The sequence below is a fragment of the Engystomops pustulosus genome, chromosome 6 (assembly GCF_040894005.1).
Source record: "Engystomops pustulosus chromosome 6, aEngPut4.maternal, whole genome shotgun sequence".
NCBI classification, from domain to species: Eukaryota; Metazoa; Chordata; class Amphibia; order Anura; family Leptodactylidae; genus Engystomops; species Engystomops pustulosus.
The window spans coordinates 30,155,489-30,174,269 of NC_092416.1; the positions used below are offsets into that span (position 1 = coordinate 30,155,489).

Below are 18,781 nucleotides of genomic sequence, written 5' to 3' on the forward strand. Positions count from 1 at the left end.
TTTGCTTTATACATTAGGACTTAACCTCTTAAATTCTTTGCACAGATTTTTGGTTTGGAACCGATCATGGGTAATGACAGTTTATGGCCACTTCTTCTCGGCTGTATCTTTGTGCCTGCCCTTGTCCAGTCTGCAGCGTTACCCTTCTGTCCTGAAAGTCCTCGGTTTTTGCTTATCAACCGTAATGAGGAAGACAAAGCCAAAAGTAGTGAGTACCTCATGATCCCCATTTATACACGTAAAGAGGTCATGTTCCATGGAATTTAACATATTTAACTATAACTCGTTCCTTCATTTATAGTCCTTAAGAAACTTCGAGGAACCACAGATGTAACTTCCGACCTTCAGGAGATGAAGGAGGAGAGTCGTCAGATGATGAGGGAGAAGAAAGTCACTATATTGGAGCTGTTCCGTTCACCGCTTTATCGCCAGCCAATCTTCATTGCTATTGTTCTGCAGCTCAGTCAGCAACTCTCTGGTATTAATGCGGTAAGTCTGAGAAAGTCATGGTGACCTAAAATATCGCTCTCTGTCCTGCTGACGTAAATTACCTTTAAAAGGTGGAGTGAAAAGGACTATATATAATCCTCATAATGCCCTCTCTGTGGAGCTAACCTTTACCTTGTACCAGGCAATTAATCTCATCTTCTTCTTTTAGGTCTTCTACTACTCTACCATGATTTTTGAAAAGGCCCAAGTTCAGCAGCCAATCTATGCCACCATTGGTGCCGGAATCGTCAATACTGCTTTTACTGTTGTTTCGGTGAGTACTATGTTAGATGTAGAGCATCCACATATATGCCAGTTGTGAGGCTTAATGCAAATGGTCATATGTTCATTTTATAAATATCATAACCTAAAACTTGATTTTTGAAGTATAAGTTGGGTGATATACACTCTCAAATTTACACTACTCTTGCTTTGCAGTTGTTTGTCGTTGAGCGAGCCGGACGTCGTACTCTCCATCTCATTGGACTAGGTGGCATGGCTGCATGTGCCATATTGATGACTGTGGCTCTTGTGTTACTGGTAAGTAATGGCTGAAAATAAAATGAGACCCGAGCCCCATGTAGAGGCCTATTAATGAATATGTATACAAAAGTCCTAATCTGAATGCCTTGTCTGCCCCCAACAGGACCGTATATCTGAGATGTCTTACCTCAGCATTGTGGCCATTTTCGGTTTTGTGGCATTCTTCGAAATTGGACCGGGACCGATCCCTTGGTTCATTGTCGCTGAACTTTTCAGTCAGGGTCCTCGTCCTGCGGCCATTGCAGTTGCTGGCCTTTCCAATTGGACTTCCAATTTTATTGTGGGAATGGGCTTCCAGTATGTAGAGGTGAGTGGCTCATATTTCCTCTATTTGCACTGATTATATGTTGGTCTTTTTTTTTTTTTCTTTTAAAATGTTTGATTCTTAACTTTGTTGTTTTTGTTTTCTATACAGAAACTCTGTGGTGCCTATGTCTTCGTAATCTTTACAGTCCTTCTCATCATCTTCTTCATCTTCACGTTCTTCAAAGTGCCAGAGACAAAGGGCCGCACCTTTGATGAGATCGCTTCCGACTTCCGGCAGGGTGGGGAGTCAAATACTGACAAGCAGACATCACCGGAAGAATTCCACAGCCTGGGAGATTCCCAAGTCTAACCTTGCACCTCTAATAACCTACCTCTTGTCACTTCCCTTTCCTTCTCTGCAACTGTAAGGTGGCCTTAATTGGCAAATTCTCCATAAGGAGACCTCTTACTTCCTGACTTAGGTTGAGGACAGGGAGAGGGAAGTGGTCGCTCAGTTTAGTTATTATTGGGCATAAAAATATTGCCTCTGCCTGATCTATTGCCACCACCTCAGGGGGGGCACTGCTAGTCAAGCAAACCATTTCCAAACAAATGCCGCTCGCTGCATTTCAAACCTTCCTGAATACCCACAGGGTAGCTGTTCATACTGTAGGTTTTTCATGGCAGGCCTATATCCTGCATCTGGAGAGATGAAGGACGGAAGCTCCTTTTTTAAATATTTTAAGCGTGTACGTATGATTTCCTTTTTTTATAAGATGATTTTATAATTGGTGTGAGCTTTCAGAACTACAACACTAAGCGGGGAGCGGCATGTTCATCAAGCCCATCATGGACTCTTGTTTACGTACTGTAGTTTTTATTTTTTTTTGGTAACTGTAGAGGGAAGGAGAAGAACAGAGGCTGCAGAGAATCCTAACTTTTTCTTTTATGGTGGCATTACTGGCTATGGATGGCAGATAAGAGTAGATGTAGGGTGTATAGACACACGGAGGAAGATCTTACATTAGGATGAGTTTTTGATGTTTGTGCCTTTTGCTGATGTAGGGAACAGTGTACTGTATGGTTACAGCAGCAATCTTCCCCCTTGACGTGTCTGTTTGCCTTGCTTTTTGCTCTCTCTTGAAGTCTCCGATGCCTGTACTGACTCCAGGCTTCCCTTTTAGTAGTTTATTTTATCCTACAAGACTCCTCTGTGAAAACCCCAAAAGGTACAAGTTGTATGAGCTATTTGCCATTCCAGTTGCGTGTGCCTGATACCTTTAGGTACACAGCATCCCATATTGTGGCACGTAATAGGGCTATTCACGCTAGACAATATGATGGTGACATTCAGCCAGTCCTAGAAGCTGAAGCTGGAACAGGCCCTATTTGAACTGCACTGATTTTATTTTTCCTTACAATGCTGGGCGGTGGGGCGAGTCTCCCCGGCACTGAGAAGGACAGCAAAGGGGGTAATGACAGCAGCACTGATGTTACAAAGGCTGTGACCTCGCAGTGGTTGTTCCATGACTCCAGCTTTATACTCACCAGTATCTGTCCTCCAAAATCATGATATATACCGGGCAGGTAGAGAATCGCCTTAACCGTAAGTTTTATTTTTTAAGCTTTGTATCTCCTGCAGCTTTACGCTCACTCCCCCATCTACCCACAGAAGAAACATTTCTTTGTATAGTTTTACAGATATTTATATATATATATATTTATAGGTATATATATAAATATATATATTTTTGTTGGATGGTATTACTCTGCAGGTGTAAGTTGTCATATGCCTAAATGCGGTTCTGTAAATATGTATCGTAGTTACACCCGTGAGTTTTGCACAGTCGCTTAAGACAAGTATAGGTCAATTCTGTCAGCTGCAAAGTTAGTGTAATGCTTTTTATTGTCTAGAAAAGATAATTGTATTTTTATTTTTTATTTCCACCGTAGACATTGTTCAGTGTACTGGATATGGATTTTACCTGTTTCACATGAATTATTAACATATAAATAGTTTTAAAGACGTCTATTATTTTGTCCTGATATGTGTGTAGAGTGATATACAGTGAATTGATGTAATAAAGATGGCCGCCCGTGATGTCATGGATCGTTGTTACTGACTCGGTGGCAGATGAATTTGTATTATATATAAATTTATATCTATCTATGGGGATTTGCTGCCAAAAAAAATCCAATATGATAACCAATAACTCCAAACGGTGCTGGTCTTGTGCTTTGAGATTTCCTTCATTACAAAGGTCAGATCCCCTGTTGCACAGATCGGCATCTGTCAACCTGTTACACGTCTGCACAGGATCACTTTGTTAGCGGTGTACTGTATTACTCCAGTGCTCCTGTGGTGGCACATGCCGTACCACACGGGAATGTCACACAAACACCTTATGATCTGGAGCAGCGTCTGTTCCGAGAAGCCGATGGCGCGCTGTTTTTATTTTATATTAAGGACTAATATTGGCGTGTTTGAGTGTGAATCTATGTCTCTTGTCACAGGGTATAGCTCATTATTCATTGACTGTCTTTATTGTATTTTACTGTTAGTTTTATTTTTTTTTTATTTATTGTTTGTAACATAAACCTCTTAAAATAAAAGTAACAAATGATGACAACGCTGTGTGAGTCTTGCTCCGTTTTTGGGCACGGGAGTTGCAAAAGTGAAGGGGGGAAGGAAAACATGGAACCCATAATGGATTACAGAAGAATAAGAATCCTGCGTTTCCTGCCAAATGGAAATTCTGAAAATGATGGAAAAAGTTCCCATTCTGGATGGGTGCTCATGCTACTTACCACAAAACACTCTCCTCTCTAAGTGGTGTGCAGGTTGGGAACCCTAGACACAGCCTACTGCTATTAGGTTTCCCTTTCATGATGGAGATGGACTTGGCTTTTAATTATATATTCAATCCGGAGTGGAGCGGCACGACGAGCATGTGCCCTGCTTCTCCATTCAGTAATATGGGAATAATAGAAATAACTGAGCACGATCTCTGACTGCTCTGACAATGGAGTGGTAGGTCCTGCATCACCCAGCACTGAGAATGGATTCCCGTTCTGGTGATCTGGTGGGGGTCACTGCAATTGAACCTTCACCCATCACCTGGTTATCTCCTATCCTGAGGACACTTGGAACAACCCCTCACTACATCGCCGGTCAAGTTTTATTTTTTTGCTATTCCCCAGTTCAAAAAGAGCGCTAGAGATAGTGACACATTAGTAATTACAGGCCTTGATATGTAGGAATTATATCTCTGGGGATTTACACATATAATATGACACATATAATGACATGATGACACTGCCGTTCCCTTATGTGACCAGTTGGGAAACTACAGATAAGGAACGGACTCCTAGATTACATCTAGTTGAATTTTTTCAGTGTTGCCTGGTAAGATTGGAATATACCGAGCCGTAACTTTACATAAAAAATCCCAACCCTATTTTTAAACAAAGTAGTTCCTGAATGACGCGAAAAGGAAGTGCAGCACCTTGTATGATTATACACAGGGGAAATGTTACCTGTACAGTAACTAATTATAGGAATATCTCCACCCATTTGTGTTTACAGATGACCGGCTGGTGACAGACATTCCTAGTATATTGTTATTAGTTATTAATAATATACACAGTAGGAATATGAGAGTCTCCACATCACAGGTCATACAGCCGCTCCTCCAACAGAGCATATTTTTTGTAAATCGGGCAGCAACCAAAAAAAAACAAACAGCAGATATATCGGTCCCACAGCTGCGATCCCCTTTTTGCATATTGCATCCCTGTTAGGTTCTCACATTGAGGGCTGCCAGGATTTATTCCATCTCCGCACTGTAGACAATGTAATACAGAGCGCTGGCCTTATCACTAGGTCAAGTAAAAAAATCCTGGAAAGTAGTCATTTCCAAAACAGCTTTAAAGGACCCTTGTCACCACATTATTCAAAAATAGAGCTAGTGGCACGTTCCCATGGAGCCCTATTAACCAAAGGACGCCCTTCTTTTAGCGAAAAATTTTTCCCTTGCATCCCCATAAAATCAACTTTGTTATCTTACCTGGCATACAGCCAGATCTAGCCGGAGTCAGAGGTGTCCAGCAGCTCCGCCACATGCCTCCTGTATGCTAGGTAAAATAGTAGATTTTATGGGGATGGGAGGGAAACAGTTTTTTAGCCGAAAGAAGGGCATCATTTGGTTAATAGGGCTTTTATAGGAACCTGTCACTATCTGTATGTGTGAAAAATTAGGTGACAGGTTAATATCCAAGCCATATCCATAACAAATGCAGGGCTGCAGACCAGAGTAAAGACTACTGGCTTCAATCAAAGGGAAGCAGAGAGTCTGAGATTATTCAGGGCTCTGGCCATAAGGATCAGCTAAGGTAAGAGAAGTAGAGACCGTGTTACCACTACAGCAGGATGGATCAATGGTCCACTATGCGCGATGTCACACTACCGCATGCTATAGGATTTACGTGGAGTTGAAATATTAGCCAGATGTTTAGTAAATACCATTAATATGAGAATTAGACTTTCATCTAGTAGAATATGGAGACATCAAGAGCAATAGGATTGCAGAGCTCTCACCATTGAGTGCAGGAACCAAAATGCAAACCGGATAGAGAGACGTGGCTCCTGAGGACCTCCCCGCAGCTGCTCCTGAACAAACATTGGAGGTGATAATAGAAGCTGCACTATACAACATGCAAAGCACATGTCGTAGCAAGACATAGGCAATTATAAAGTCTCCAATGTCATGAAAATCATGAAACTGTAATTTCTAGACATATATTACACATACAATATGTCTATAATCAACAATAGACAACAAGTGATCAGTGGACACGAACCGCAATGCGCTGGAGCTTATCGCATGTGTCATTACTGGGCTGTCCAGGTACCTTACAGGGTTTTATTGAAGCTGCAATTAGCAAACGGCGAACTCAAATCATTAGGCTTTTTCTAATTTTTATGTTCTGAATGACATGTCCTGAAAATGGCCTCCTCCATACATTATTCATCCTCAATCCACTTTGCTTTAAAGGACATCTACCACCAGGATGAAGGATTGTAAACCAAGCACACTTATATACTGGTGTGTGCCCCCTCTGGCAGGAACTGCTCTTCTTTTAGCTTCTTATGCCCTGTTTTTTTAAAGGCTTTTAAAATTATGCAAATGCACCTGAGGGGCTCCAGGCTTCATATGTGCTAATGGAGACTGGAGCCCCTTAGGCTCATTTGCTAAATTTTAAAGCCTTTTTTTCTTTAAAACAAGGGCATAAGAATCTTAAAGAAGAACAGATCCTGCCAGAGGGGGCACACACCAGTATGTGTGTACAATCCTTCATTCTGGTGTTAGATGTCCTGTAATTAATAATTGAGATATTTTGAAGGGAGGTTTTTAAGAGATAAATCTTCCCATTAAAAGCCAGAAAAAAAAATCTAGACAGAAATTTACCAACACGAGGTTGGACAGCTATGAAATGATGGCAGTAATATTATAGAGTATGTATATAGAGTAGAGTATATATATATGTGTAGTTTGTATCTGGAGACTATGGAGTTGGCTGTAACCTGTGATATCCTTAATGGATACTCAGGATGCGGCTAAAAGATGATAACCTCTATGACAGTGATGGCCAACCTATGACACGCGTGTCAGTGCTGACACGCATAGCCATTTTCAGTGACACGCGGCCGCCAGAGAGTTAAGTTTCATCCTCTCCTCCTCCACGGCCAGGTGCAGTAGCCGGGAGGCTGAGAGATTGTCCAGCACATTGTAATAAATAGATGTAGTATGGCAGTACATGGTAGGATCAATCACACAACCTAGGATTAAAGTACCCTAGAAGTTAAATAATTATACATATTTGTTATTTAAACTATAAAGATCACAAAATTATGGGTTTTTTTGCCAAGGTGACACACCACCCGAGTTATGCTCGGTTTTTTGGCGAATTTTGACACCCCAAGCTCAAAAGGTTGCCCATCACTGCTCTATGATATTACATAACTTTAGTTTTAAGTCAAAGTTCTGGCAACCTCTTAAAGGAAACCTACCACTTGAAGTGGCAGGTTTCCGATGGCAATACCGGGCACCAGCTCAGGGTGAGCTGGTGCCGGAGCTTATTTTAGTTAGTGTTTTAAACCGCGGTATCGCGGTTTAAAACACTTTTTAAACTTTATAGCCGGCACAGGCAGGTATGCGCTCGGCGCTTACCATGCGCGCGGCTCTCATTCACTTCCTATGTAGCCGCGCGCACGGTAAGCGCCGAGCGCGTACCTGCCTGCGCCGGCTATAAAGTTTAAAAAGTGTTTTAAACCGCGATACTGCGGTTTAAAACACTAACTAAAATAAGCTCCGGCACCAGATCACCCTGAGCTGGTGCCCGGTATTGCCATCGGAAACCTGCCACTTCAAGTGGTAGGTTTCCTTTAATCAACAGATATCAACACAAAGACAAAATGTGCCGTCACACGCAAAAGAAAGGTGCTAAGCAAGTATCTTGTGTTAATGTTATAGTAATTACCAATTTTGGTGATATAAACAAGTGGCCATTGCACATTTAGGGTGTGTTCATGCAAACGCAATGCAAACGCCTGGGAGCACATACACAATGCAAAACACCGGGTGCTTGTTGCATTTCACAGAAAACGCAGATGCATTTAGGCCGAGCCACGCGTAAATACATTGCAAACGTCACATATGAACACAACCTCCGGCACCTTGTCAGCTCTTGGGTCACGTATGACGTAAGCACGCATCATGCACATGCATTTCTTGAGAAAATCTGTAGCCCAAATCCCACAAATTCTTAGTTATTTGTATGCAGATGAGACCCATGGTGCACCATGAGATGGCTGCGAGGTCTATAGCACAGGTCCCACAAGGGTCTCCAGTTTAGCATATAATTTTGCATATAATATAAAACATTCATAAATAGAAGCATTCCCTTATTATTTGCAGTGTGTGTTGGAACCATATCTTTCCTACTGGAAGTTCAACACTTTTTAACCTGTTTTTAGTCGGTTTTTAAGCATACATTTTCAGTACGGTCCGATAAAAACGCATGCGTATTTGTTAATTAAGATAATTGGGAAAAACGGACTGCAAACACATGATTAAAAACGGACAAAAACAGGTTCAAACGCCACGTGTGACACCACCCTTAATGGTTCATGAGATTATTTTGACCTACACTTGTACTCGCTCCTTCCTTATTGAACGTCCGGAGTATACCCCCAAATACGTACCTTATGCTCACAACTAGGGAAACACAGCAGTGGCTATAGGATACATTTGTGAATGTCTATGAGGGTCCCAAAGCAAAAAGAAATCAAATATCTCCAGAACCCTGATAAAATCTGGATATTATCACTAACATCCAGAGGACTGCGGAGTAGAATGGCCTGACCTTGGCCTGCTCCTAGCTATTCTCTGCCTGGGTCCCTGGTACATTACAGCGGGATCTCTTCACCCAACACCAAGTCTGCTCTAAAGGGTATCACCCTGGTGCTCCCATCACATCATATTTCAAAAAAAGAGAAAACTTATCGGGTCTCATAGACGACCTTGCTCGTAACCCAAACAAAAGGCAGGGATTAATAGCAGTAACTTTCTACAAGTAATATCTTATCCTTCCACATCTAGAGCTGGCAATGATTTTGCACATTTATTAAAACCAAGGGGGTAACTAGAGGGGGTGCAGAGGATGCGGGGCCCAAGAGGCTTAGGGGGCCTATAAGTTGTCACTTTTCTATACGAGGAGACGAATACGATAAACAATACATTATAGTCAGGGGCTTGGCAAAGACTTTGCACTGGGGCACCTCAGCTTCATGTTACGCCCCTGATTCAATATAAAAAGTAGCGCAGGATTTGGCGCTCTAAATACAGAAGCCCCTGTGTACACAATACAATCTGCATCCGGGTCTGCAGTATAAACCTATCAATGGAACCTTATTGCCACCTAGTGGTAAATGACTGAAAAAAACCCCACAGCTACAGAGATGATGGAGAACTACAATTAAGGCAAAAATTATACCCGCGATGCTCTCTACTTATTACAGCAATTACATCGTTTAACCTTTTCAGTACCAGGCTCTTTTCAGTTATTGCCATTCCAGGTTTCACTTCTCGTATTCCAGAAGCCAAATCTTTATTTATTTTTACCATTTACAGGACAAATCCTACTTGTAGCACCATTACATATTGGGTCTCATTTACTAAGGGCTCCGCGGCCGCATTTCCATTGTGTTTCACGAATTTTTCAGTTTTGCGCCGAATTCCGCCAGGATTTTGGCGCAAACGCACCGGCTTTCACGCGACCGTGGCCGTTGGACAACCCGATGGATTTTGAAAAAACGCAGAATTTAAAAAAAAGTTTTGTGTCACAAGACAAGCACCAGGAAGAAGAATGTAAACTCCGGCGGACCTCGGCGCAGAAGCAACACCTGCTGGATATCGGGCGCACGACCTTAGTGAATCCTGGCCGGATCCGACTCCTGGTCGGACAATGCGCCACGGGATCGCGACTGGACTGGGTAGGTAAATGAGCCCCATCATGTGCAATGTACCAAGCTGGATAAAAATTACACAAGGTGGAAGTCACAGAAATAAATTACACATTTAAGGCTTTACTTTTATAGCTTTCCCGATGCAGTACAAATCAAATATTCCCCCCTTATTCTTTAGTTCACAAAAATTATGGAGAGAACAAATTTTTCTTGCCTGGCACTTTTTCGTTTTATCTTATCAGTGTGTAGAGCTGTATGAGGGCTTGTTGCCTGTTGGACAATTTGCTGCTGATTGAATCTAACCATCAAAGGGGCTCTGGTTATCCCACCCAGGGCCCTTGCCCTTCATTTGCATAAAGTTAAAAGCACATTTTTTTTTACCTTAAACCTTATCTTATATCTACTCAAAATAACAAAATAAAACATTCTCTAATGCACGGTTATTAACAAAAATACAGCATTTCACAGAAATAAGTCCCACCTGTCTCTATCATTCCTGCTGTACATAATTTCAGTTGCCCCTCTCTATCAGTCCTGCTGTAAGTCCTGCTAGACACGACCCTGTAACTTCAGGGTCGGGGTACCCATCTTGGATTTCTGTGTGACGGCTGTGCTGCTGAGTTTCTCTCTCCTCCCTGCACTCTAGCGCCGCCCCCTGCAGTCCAGGACGGAGCTCACACTGACACAGACTTCCTGCCAGCAGCAGCATGGGGAGAACTATAAGCTACAGACAGATAAGATCTTTATCTTGGGAGGCACAGCGGATCTAGTGTGTTGTGGAATAGCAGAGATGTAGGAGAGCTGTCACTGTGTGCAATAGGCATCTCATGGATCTCATCATCTCTGATCTGTCTCATCTCTCTTTCTATGTGTCAGATACTTGTACAATGTTCAAAAGCCACATGTATATAAACCTGTACCCTGATAATCTAAGCACATTGTCAGCTCACAGAACTAGATGGACCATAATGTGTCCGGTTAGAGCAATGGTTCTCAACCTTTCTAATGCTGTGACCCCGCAATACAGTTCCTCATGCTGTGGTGACCCCAAACCATGCAACTCGCAGTAAAAACACAGTAAAATTGCAGCTCCGATGGCTTTAGGCGACCCCTGGTTTTGGTCGTTTGACCCCCGCTGGGGTCCCGACCCACAGGTTGAGAACCACTGGGTTAGAGAGTTCTCACCCACACCATGGAATGTTACACTGATCATCACTGAGTGATAGGAGCTAAAACAACAATAAAACAAAAGTAAAATTGTGAAGTAAAGGGTTAAAAATGATATTTATTGTGTTAACATCACTAGGGGATGGAGATTTGAGAATTTTTCTTTAATGGGAAAACCCATTTAAAGGGAACCTGTCATCAGGAGCCCTTTTTCTAGATCCACCATGTCCCCATAGAGAATAGTGTATTTTTCATATTCATGTACTGGAGATCAACATTAGAGAACAACACATAATTTCAAGATCATTATGTAGTCCTATGTGAATATATCCTAACGTGAGCAATATAACAGTATTTTAAGCTAATTTCATAAATTGTATATATTCTAAAGCACAGAATACAAATGTAAATGGTAAAAGACACTGAGAGAATGAGAGAACATTTTCAAGTTATTTTTTCAAGTTATTAGTTTTCACCTGGTGCTAATTTCCTACACTATCTGACAATCTCTATGTAACTTTCCAGTATTGACTTTCCAAAAAGTCAAGTCCCCCAAGAAGCTTGGTCACCCTTGAAAGATAAATACAATAGAGAACAGGATAATGCAGAGTCCTATTCCTTCCTTGTGTTCTTCTCTCAGCCAACAATTTTCAGGCAGGACAATGCCCCCTGCAACACCACAAAATAGGTAAAGCCCTGATCTAATCCCAATACAGAACTTCTGGAAAATCCTTAGTGCCAATGTTATGGCCAAGGAACCCACAACAGAACAGAACCGTGAAAGAGACTGAAAGAAGAGTCAAGAACAAAAATCCCAGCAGATCCATGAGAGAGACCAGTGATGTCCAGGGGCCGGAGCTGAGGTCCAGTGCACCGACTGGTGGAACCTTCAGGAAATGTAATAATAATAATCTTTATCTGCGCTACAGTCATTACTGGTCAGTAATTATGATCATCACATTTTATGCAAAATAAAAGTTTTATATTTATATTGATCTGTACCCCTTACAAAAAATCCTTCAAATGTTGATCAATGGAGATTACATTGGGGCACATTTACTTACCTAGTCCTGTCGCGATCCGGGCGGTCCGACGAAGATGAAGTCCGGCGCAATTCACATTGCTCATGCGCCCAATTTCCTGCATGAGTCGCTTCCTCGCTGAAGTCTGCTAGAGTTCACCTTCTTCTTCCCGGTGCTTGGAAATGCATGTCTTGCGACACAATTTAAATCCTGCGTTTGGTCCGTATCTTTTGGGTTGTCCGACGGCCATGCCCCCGATTTGTGGCGCATGAAAATCTGATAGTGTGCGGATTAAATGTGGCGCAACACGGAAATCGTCGGGAAACCCGACAAAAATGCGCTCCGCGGACCCTTAGTAAATGAGCCCCATTATTATACACTGTTCTCTAAATTTGATATCCAGTGTAGACAATGGCGGATCTTCATATAGGTCAGTGATGGCAAACCTTTTAGACACCGAGTGCCCAAACTACAACCAAAACCCACGTATTTTTTGCAAAGTGCCAATGCGACAATTTAAGCAGTAACTTATTACATCCTGCCCTTTCACAGGTTTAAATTGTATAGACACCTGAGGACACCAATACAGTAGAAAGAAGGAGAAGAAGTTTGGATTATCATTGTTGCTTCCTTCTAGGGTCCTGGACTGCCTGGGACTGCAAGAGGCCTTGAGTCCTGTCTGGCAGACTCTACCCAGGGGGTGATGGCAAGAGTGCCCATATAGAGGGCTCTGAGTGCCACCTCTGGCACCCGTGCCATAGGTTCGCCACCAGTGATATAGGTGGTATGGGCAGGAGCCTGGGGCCCTATATGAAGATCCACCATCAGTCTAAAAAAAAGTCTATACTCCCTTTCCGGCTTCTCCTCTTGTGGCCCAGGCGCATACACTATGATGCGGCGGTGTTGTGGCCGTGTGAAGTCATAGTGTAAGCGCCATGCAAGAGAAATAGGCGGAGCCGGAATTAGAAGATAGAGCCACGGGCTGGGGAAAGAAGCCGAAAGGTAAGTATATTTTTTTTTTCTAAGAGGCCATGCTGCTTGTGGACATTTCATTAATGAACGGGGGGGGGGGGGGCATTTATGAAAAGGAGAGGCCCTGCTGTAGACATGTTATGAAATGGGGACATGTGCCGTGGCCATTTGTAAAGTGGGGCTCTGCTGTGGACATTTCTGTAAAGTGGGGCTCTGCTGTGGACATTTCTGTAAAGGGGGGCTCTGCTGTGGAAAATTCATTAAAGGGGAACTCTTCTGTGGACATTTCATTAAAAAGGGAACTCTTCTGTGGACATTTCTGTAAAGGGGGCTCTGCAATGGAAAATTCATTAAAGAGGGGCATCTGCTGTGGACATTTCATTTATGAGGTGCGCCTGCTGGTGGCCATGTTATTAGAGTAGCGGCTGCATTTCCGTCCCTAGGGCTTATACTCCAGTCAATAACCCCCCCCCCCCCCCCCCTCCAGAGGCCTTGTGCCTCACTAGCATAATTCTTAAAATTTATTTTAGAAAGCAGGGGACCATGGATAACAAATATAAGAAGATAACCACAGTCACAGTACCTGGATCTATGAGTAGGTGTCCCTGGTTTGTCATGCTTGGTAGGTAGGTAACAGCTGCAATCGGTGCCAGCATATATAATTTTAGAGTTGTCCTACCACTGAACTGACTAAAACCTTTTTAAAAATGTAAGCCTTTATATTTAGCTCATCTCACCCAGCACGGGCTATATTGGATTTTAACCTCACTGATACTTTATCATTCAGGAGATAACCAGCAGCTGACTGTCTGGCTGTTAAAGCATTACCGTCATTTGAGATAAATTTTAATATAGAGGGGTGGGGGGTGTTATATATGTTTTTTCTTATATACTTTATTAAGAATTTCTGCTTAGTCTGTAAATAAATGAGGCCCCAGAGCTCCCGCCCTTATACCTTTCAACGTCTCTGAACGAATCAGTAACAATGTTTCTGGGCATTATGTCACTTATGTCTGAAGTAAATTGGCAGGATCAAACAATCTTGTGTCAAGGCCATCTAAATAGGTTGGCTAAGATTACGTTTTGAAGGTCTATCCTACTGATACAGGCATCAATATTTTATTGGGAGTTGGCAGACACCGAAATCCATCACTGATCAGCTTGGACCCGGAGCTGGAAGTAGCTGGGTCCTTGTATTGGGCATGAAATGTTATTACCACAATGTCTCACATTTACTTTCAATATGAGCTGAGGATTTCCATTTGTGTCCCACTAGATAGGTCGCGGGTCTGGGTGTCGTCCTCCCACCGATCAAGTCTACGCCATCAATAGTACATTCTGGGCAACTTCTTTAACTCACTAATTACCCCCCACCCTTTTGTTTTCTACCTTCTTAAAGGTTTTTTTTTTCAGCTGTTCACTTATCTCTTATCAGATAAGGAGACATGAGAACAAGTTTTAGAATGTGTAAAACATTTTATTGCTGTATTAAGTACACACAGCATTGAACTTCCCAGCCAAAGGCTAAATGTATTTAAAGATAAGTGTTGGCTTCACCTGAGGCTGGCTACATCTATACTGGAATAAGGCCACTCTTCAGTGTGCCTTCTCAAAGAGAATACGTAGAAGTAAAAACTATTTTGGGAACCTGGATAACTCATAATAATGTCAATATCACACAGTCCCTCTAAAAAAACAAAAATCCACACTTGGCTCTGCAAGGGTTGGGGATTGAGAGCATAACCCCTGCCAAAGGTTACAAAGGGTCCACCTTGCTCCTGGCTTCCACATGGTCATCAACTCAAGTGTACCCTACCAAGGAGCCATAGTAAAGTTAGGATCCCCACACAACAGGAGAGCCAGGAACCTGATGGGCACACACATTCTCCTTAGACACAGTGAGACAAAAATAACGGGAATAAATAAGGATGTGTCTCGTCATAACAACCCAGATATCTGATGAAATCCATAAAAATTCCTTTGTATTTGTCCTGGCCAGAAGGTTTTGTAAGCTCAAGTGTAAAACAAGGGTTTATGTAACAGTGCCAAGTGAGAACTCATTCCCAGCGAGTTCAGGGATAAGGTCACTACTAAGTTTATTCAACTGCCCCAGGGTTGGGGGACATTTTCCATGAATAAACAACAAGGTTCTTAGGGGTCAGGCAATACCCCACCATATGACTGGTTTTAGTGAGCAGAGCACTTAGACAACAGCAAGACTACAGTGACCCAGAGGTCTGTAAAAGAGACTGAATACAGTAATCCAGAAATTGGCACCTACAGGAACACTGGTAACTACACAGGGCAGAGCCCGGACCAGAAGAAGGTTTCTTGTTCGTGCTTCATTTCGAGACTCACTTTTAGTTGGAAAGACTAGTACAGAAACATTAGTTATTTGTGCACTGGAGCTCTGTATAAAGACGTATACAAGGGCCCCCCCCATTGTATACATCTTTATACAGAGCTCCAGGGCAGACTAATTAGCCTTTTTAGTAAACCAGTGCACAAATAACTAATGTTTCTGTACTAGTCTTTCCAACTAAAAGGGAGTCTCGAAATGAAGCACGAACAAGAAACCTTCTTCTGGTCTGGGCTCTGCCCTGTGTAGTTACCAGTGTTCCTGTAGGTGCCAATTTCTGGATTACTGTATTTTCAGTCTCTTTTACAGACCTCTGGGTCACTGTAGTCTTGCTGTTGTCTAAGTGCTCTGCTCACTAAAAATTGAGCATTTATCTTACTTTTTCTTACTGTTTTTTCTGTCTTTTTTTTTTAGACATTTTTTGGCGCATTGCAATTTTCGCGCCTTTTTGGGTACACTTTGAAATGTCTGCCGGACATTTGTTTTTCGTCAGTAAGACACAGTATTCCAGATATGATGCAAATGACCTTTATTATTTCAAATTGTCTAAAATGTGCACCCTCTTTGCTGCAAAAAGCGCCAGATGACACCATACTTAAGGAAAACTTAGAAAACAGAAAGCAATGACTTGCGAAATTTGAGCGACATTTGTAACAAAGAGATTTTTAAAAATCCCCCATTTAAAACAAGGAAAAAAACTGAAAAAAAGTTGGGTTCTGGTACCTGAACTCCATTGAAATAATTTTTGTGACCCCCAAAATTGCTGGAAAATGAGGATAGCAAGGGGTTGAAGGCTTCAAAATTGGGGGCAATAACAGGATACCTGCCCTGCAAAAAATGGCAATCTCCAAGGCACAGAGGGCAAGCTCTTGCCACTTGTCCAATTTATTAAAGAGAAAATAGAATGGAGAGGTACCGTAACATATTTCAAATAATACTCATCCACCAAGTGAATCAAAGTCTAACTCCTGGTACTATGGGCTATACTCAATGGTGGTATATGTCACTGAGAATTAAATAAGGTGCTCCACATTGTGGCCACGTTTGTGACCCTCCCTTCTGTTTGGTGCTGATACCCCTACTGTGTTGGGGGCTACCTCCTCATGGTGTCAGTGGGTGCCAGCCTCCTCCCCCAAAACTTTCCCCACACTGGGCAGTGGAGTAGCAGGATGCTGTTGGTGAAGCAACCCATCCGGCAAGCCAGATGTGGACAGGCCCAACACCTCTTTCTCCTCTGCCGCCATTATACCCTCTGTCATGGCCTAGAGCAGGAAAAAGAATGGGGATGGTAACACCGATGATGGTATAATCAGAGCTGACCTTACTGGTAGTGTATTGAGAGCACTGCTGCATGGCACATCCTTCATGGAGTCTCACTCGGTGGTGAAGTGTTGTTGATCAGTACTTCAACTCATCCAGGCTTCAGCTGGAACTCAACCATTGCCTTCTGCTGCTCACAGCAGCAAATTCCACCTAGTTGGTACATCACAACTGTGCAGTGCAGTGTAGGTTGTCAGCACTGAAAGTGGACACACACTTTATGTAGTAAATCTGGCATCTCTGACTAATTGACAAAGAAGATTTGCACCACCAGGTTGAGCTCACGTGCCAGGAATGTGCATCAACCTTGCTAAACTAAAGGCAGCTGCTGGGTTCCACCAATTGGGACTCACAAACTTGCTGGGTTTAAATTTCAGAGACAGGAACCGCTCATCTGTCTTCTCCCGAAACCCAAACTCCTGGGCAGGTGTGGTCTTTTGTCCAAACAGATGAGTTTTAGCACAGAGTGCTGCCATTTCCCAAAGGCTGTGTTCAAAGTTGTGGTGTAGGCAGGAGAAGTGGAGTAGGAGGCAACGAGTGATGTCCAGCAATCCTGGGTAGTGGAAGCATGTGCGCCATTTACCGTCTAAGGCCCAGCTGCGACTACATTAACCCAGTGGGCAAACATCCCTGGCCATGGCCATACTTACTTGTGCGCCTGTATGGCGAGCAGTGTTGAAATGCCCCCATTCAGGACCAAGCACCGTGGGTAAGATGGGTCAAACATCCACATTCTGCTCAGTAGCCAATCAACCAGCATTTCCGGGGGGGGGTTTCAGCAACAGTTTTTCCATTACTATTCAGTACCCTGTCACATTTAGTCAGTTTTTCACATAAATTTGTTCAAAATGAATGTGTTTTTCATGCAGGTCAAAAGAATTATGAATGTAGGCTATGCTTTCTATAGCAATGGACCAGAGATGCATTTTTCATGTGCCCCCATAGGCTTGGGTGGGGCTTATTTTTCACATGCATCTCTTACAAAAGTAGAGCAGGTTGCAAGTTTCAATCATGTTAAAAAAGGTGTGAGAGTGCATAAAAAACTGCTTTGTGTCAATATACATTTATCAGACAAGTGTCCAACCAAATGGATCAAGTAAAAGGTCTACTTTAAAAATGTAAAAGACTGGACTAAAATGTTTCACTCAAAATCCACTCATATCATCTCAATAGGAGAATACCATTAGTGGCTGAAATGCCACCCGAGATGTGGTGATTGGAACAAGTGCAGCATAAAGTTTACAATAACTGTAAAATGTTAAGTATGGATAAGAACCTGTAAACATATTTCCAGCACTTGCTGAATCCGTTTCTCTTTATGTATGATGGATCTAGACCTATCACATAGAATATGTTTGTGTACATTGTGTAATGTGCACTTAATGACACAGAATATTTGTGTACTTTATGTTGGCTAAAGTTAAACATCAACAAGAATCTATACTTTGCGTAGCCTTGACAAGAGGTGATACTGAACATGTTGTACATGTATAACAAAGCAAATATCACAATACCAGGAATATGGAGAATTCAAGGAACTGATTATGCTCTTGAAGACACAGTTCTATAATATGCCATAAAATGTCAGAAAATTAAGAAAGTTGCTGATCCTTGAGGTAAAAGGTACATTTACCCCAAAAATGGGGGTCCCCCAAGAAAGCTATAGGCTAGCAGTCTCTTGCATGTTAACAGCTATGTCTATGACAGAAACTAATGCCATTGCAACCATTTACAACGAAACTTCATGTAATCAAGGACAACAACAAGAAGGCAACAAAGCCAAGTATAATGTCAACTGGCTGGATCCATTTGTGGTGTTTTGAAGATTTGATGTGAACCACCATGGGCAAGGCGACACCAATCACCATGTGACTGAGGGTGAAATTATCTCAGTTTTAAAATTGAAAAAAGTAAAAAATGGTCTCAAAGATCTTCATTCAGAAAAGAAATAACCTGAGAATTTTGTCTTTGTCTTCTTGCCCTCCCTCAAGAAGGTCACAGATGTTATTTTTGCCTCTAATGAGTAGTTCAAGGTTTCTCTGTGTGTAGTGTCACCTCAAAGAGCACAAATGTGATTCTCTGCCAGGTTCCCACACAAAGATATTGGCCCCGATATCTGGTGCTATTTGCACCACA

The 18,781-nt window shown here is 42.4% G+C and overlaps 2 protein-coding genes across 3 annotated transcripts in view; one reads left to right on the plus strand and one right to left on the minus strand.

Annotated features, from left to right (window-relative positions):
- SLC2A1 (solute carrier family 2 member 1) overlaps window positions 1-3,908 on the plus strand; it is a 58,598-nt gene extending 54,690 nt beyond the window's left edge. For both annotated transcript variants that reach the window (XM_072155430.1, XM_072155431.1), the window contains exons 5-10: window positions 46-208; window positions 302-489; window positions 659-763; window positions 928-1,029; window positions 1,136-1,339; window positions 1,448-3,908. In XM_072155430.1, coding sequence (XP_072011531.1) covers window positions 46-208; window positions 302-489; window positions 659-763; window positions 928-1,029; window positions 1,136-1,339; window positions 1,448-1,648 — 963 coding nt within the window. In that variant the 3' untranslated portion in view covers window positions 1,649-3,908. The remainder of the gene's footprint in view (window positions 1-45; window positions 209-301; window positions 490-658; window positions 764-927; window positions 1,030-1,135; window positions 1,340-1,447) is intronic.
- Window positions 1-18,781, minus strand: part of PHC2 (polyhomeotic homolog 2) — a 149,462-nt gene that overhangs the window by 95,994 nt on the left and 34,687 nt on the right. The gene's annotated exons all lie outside the window — the stretch shown is intronic.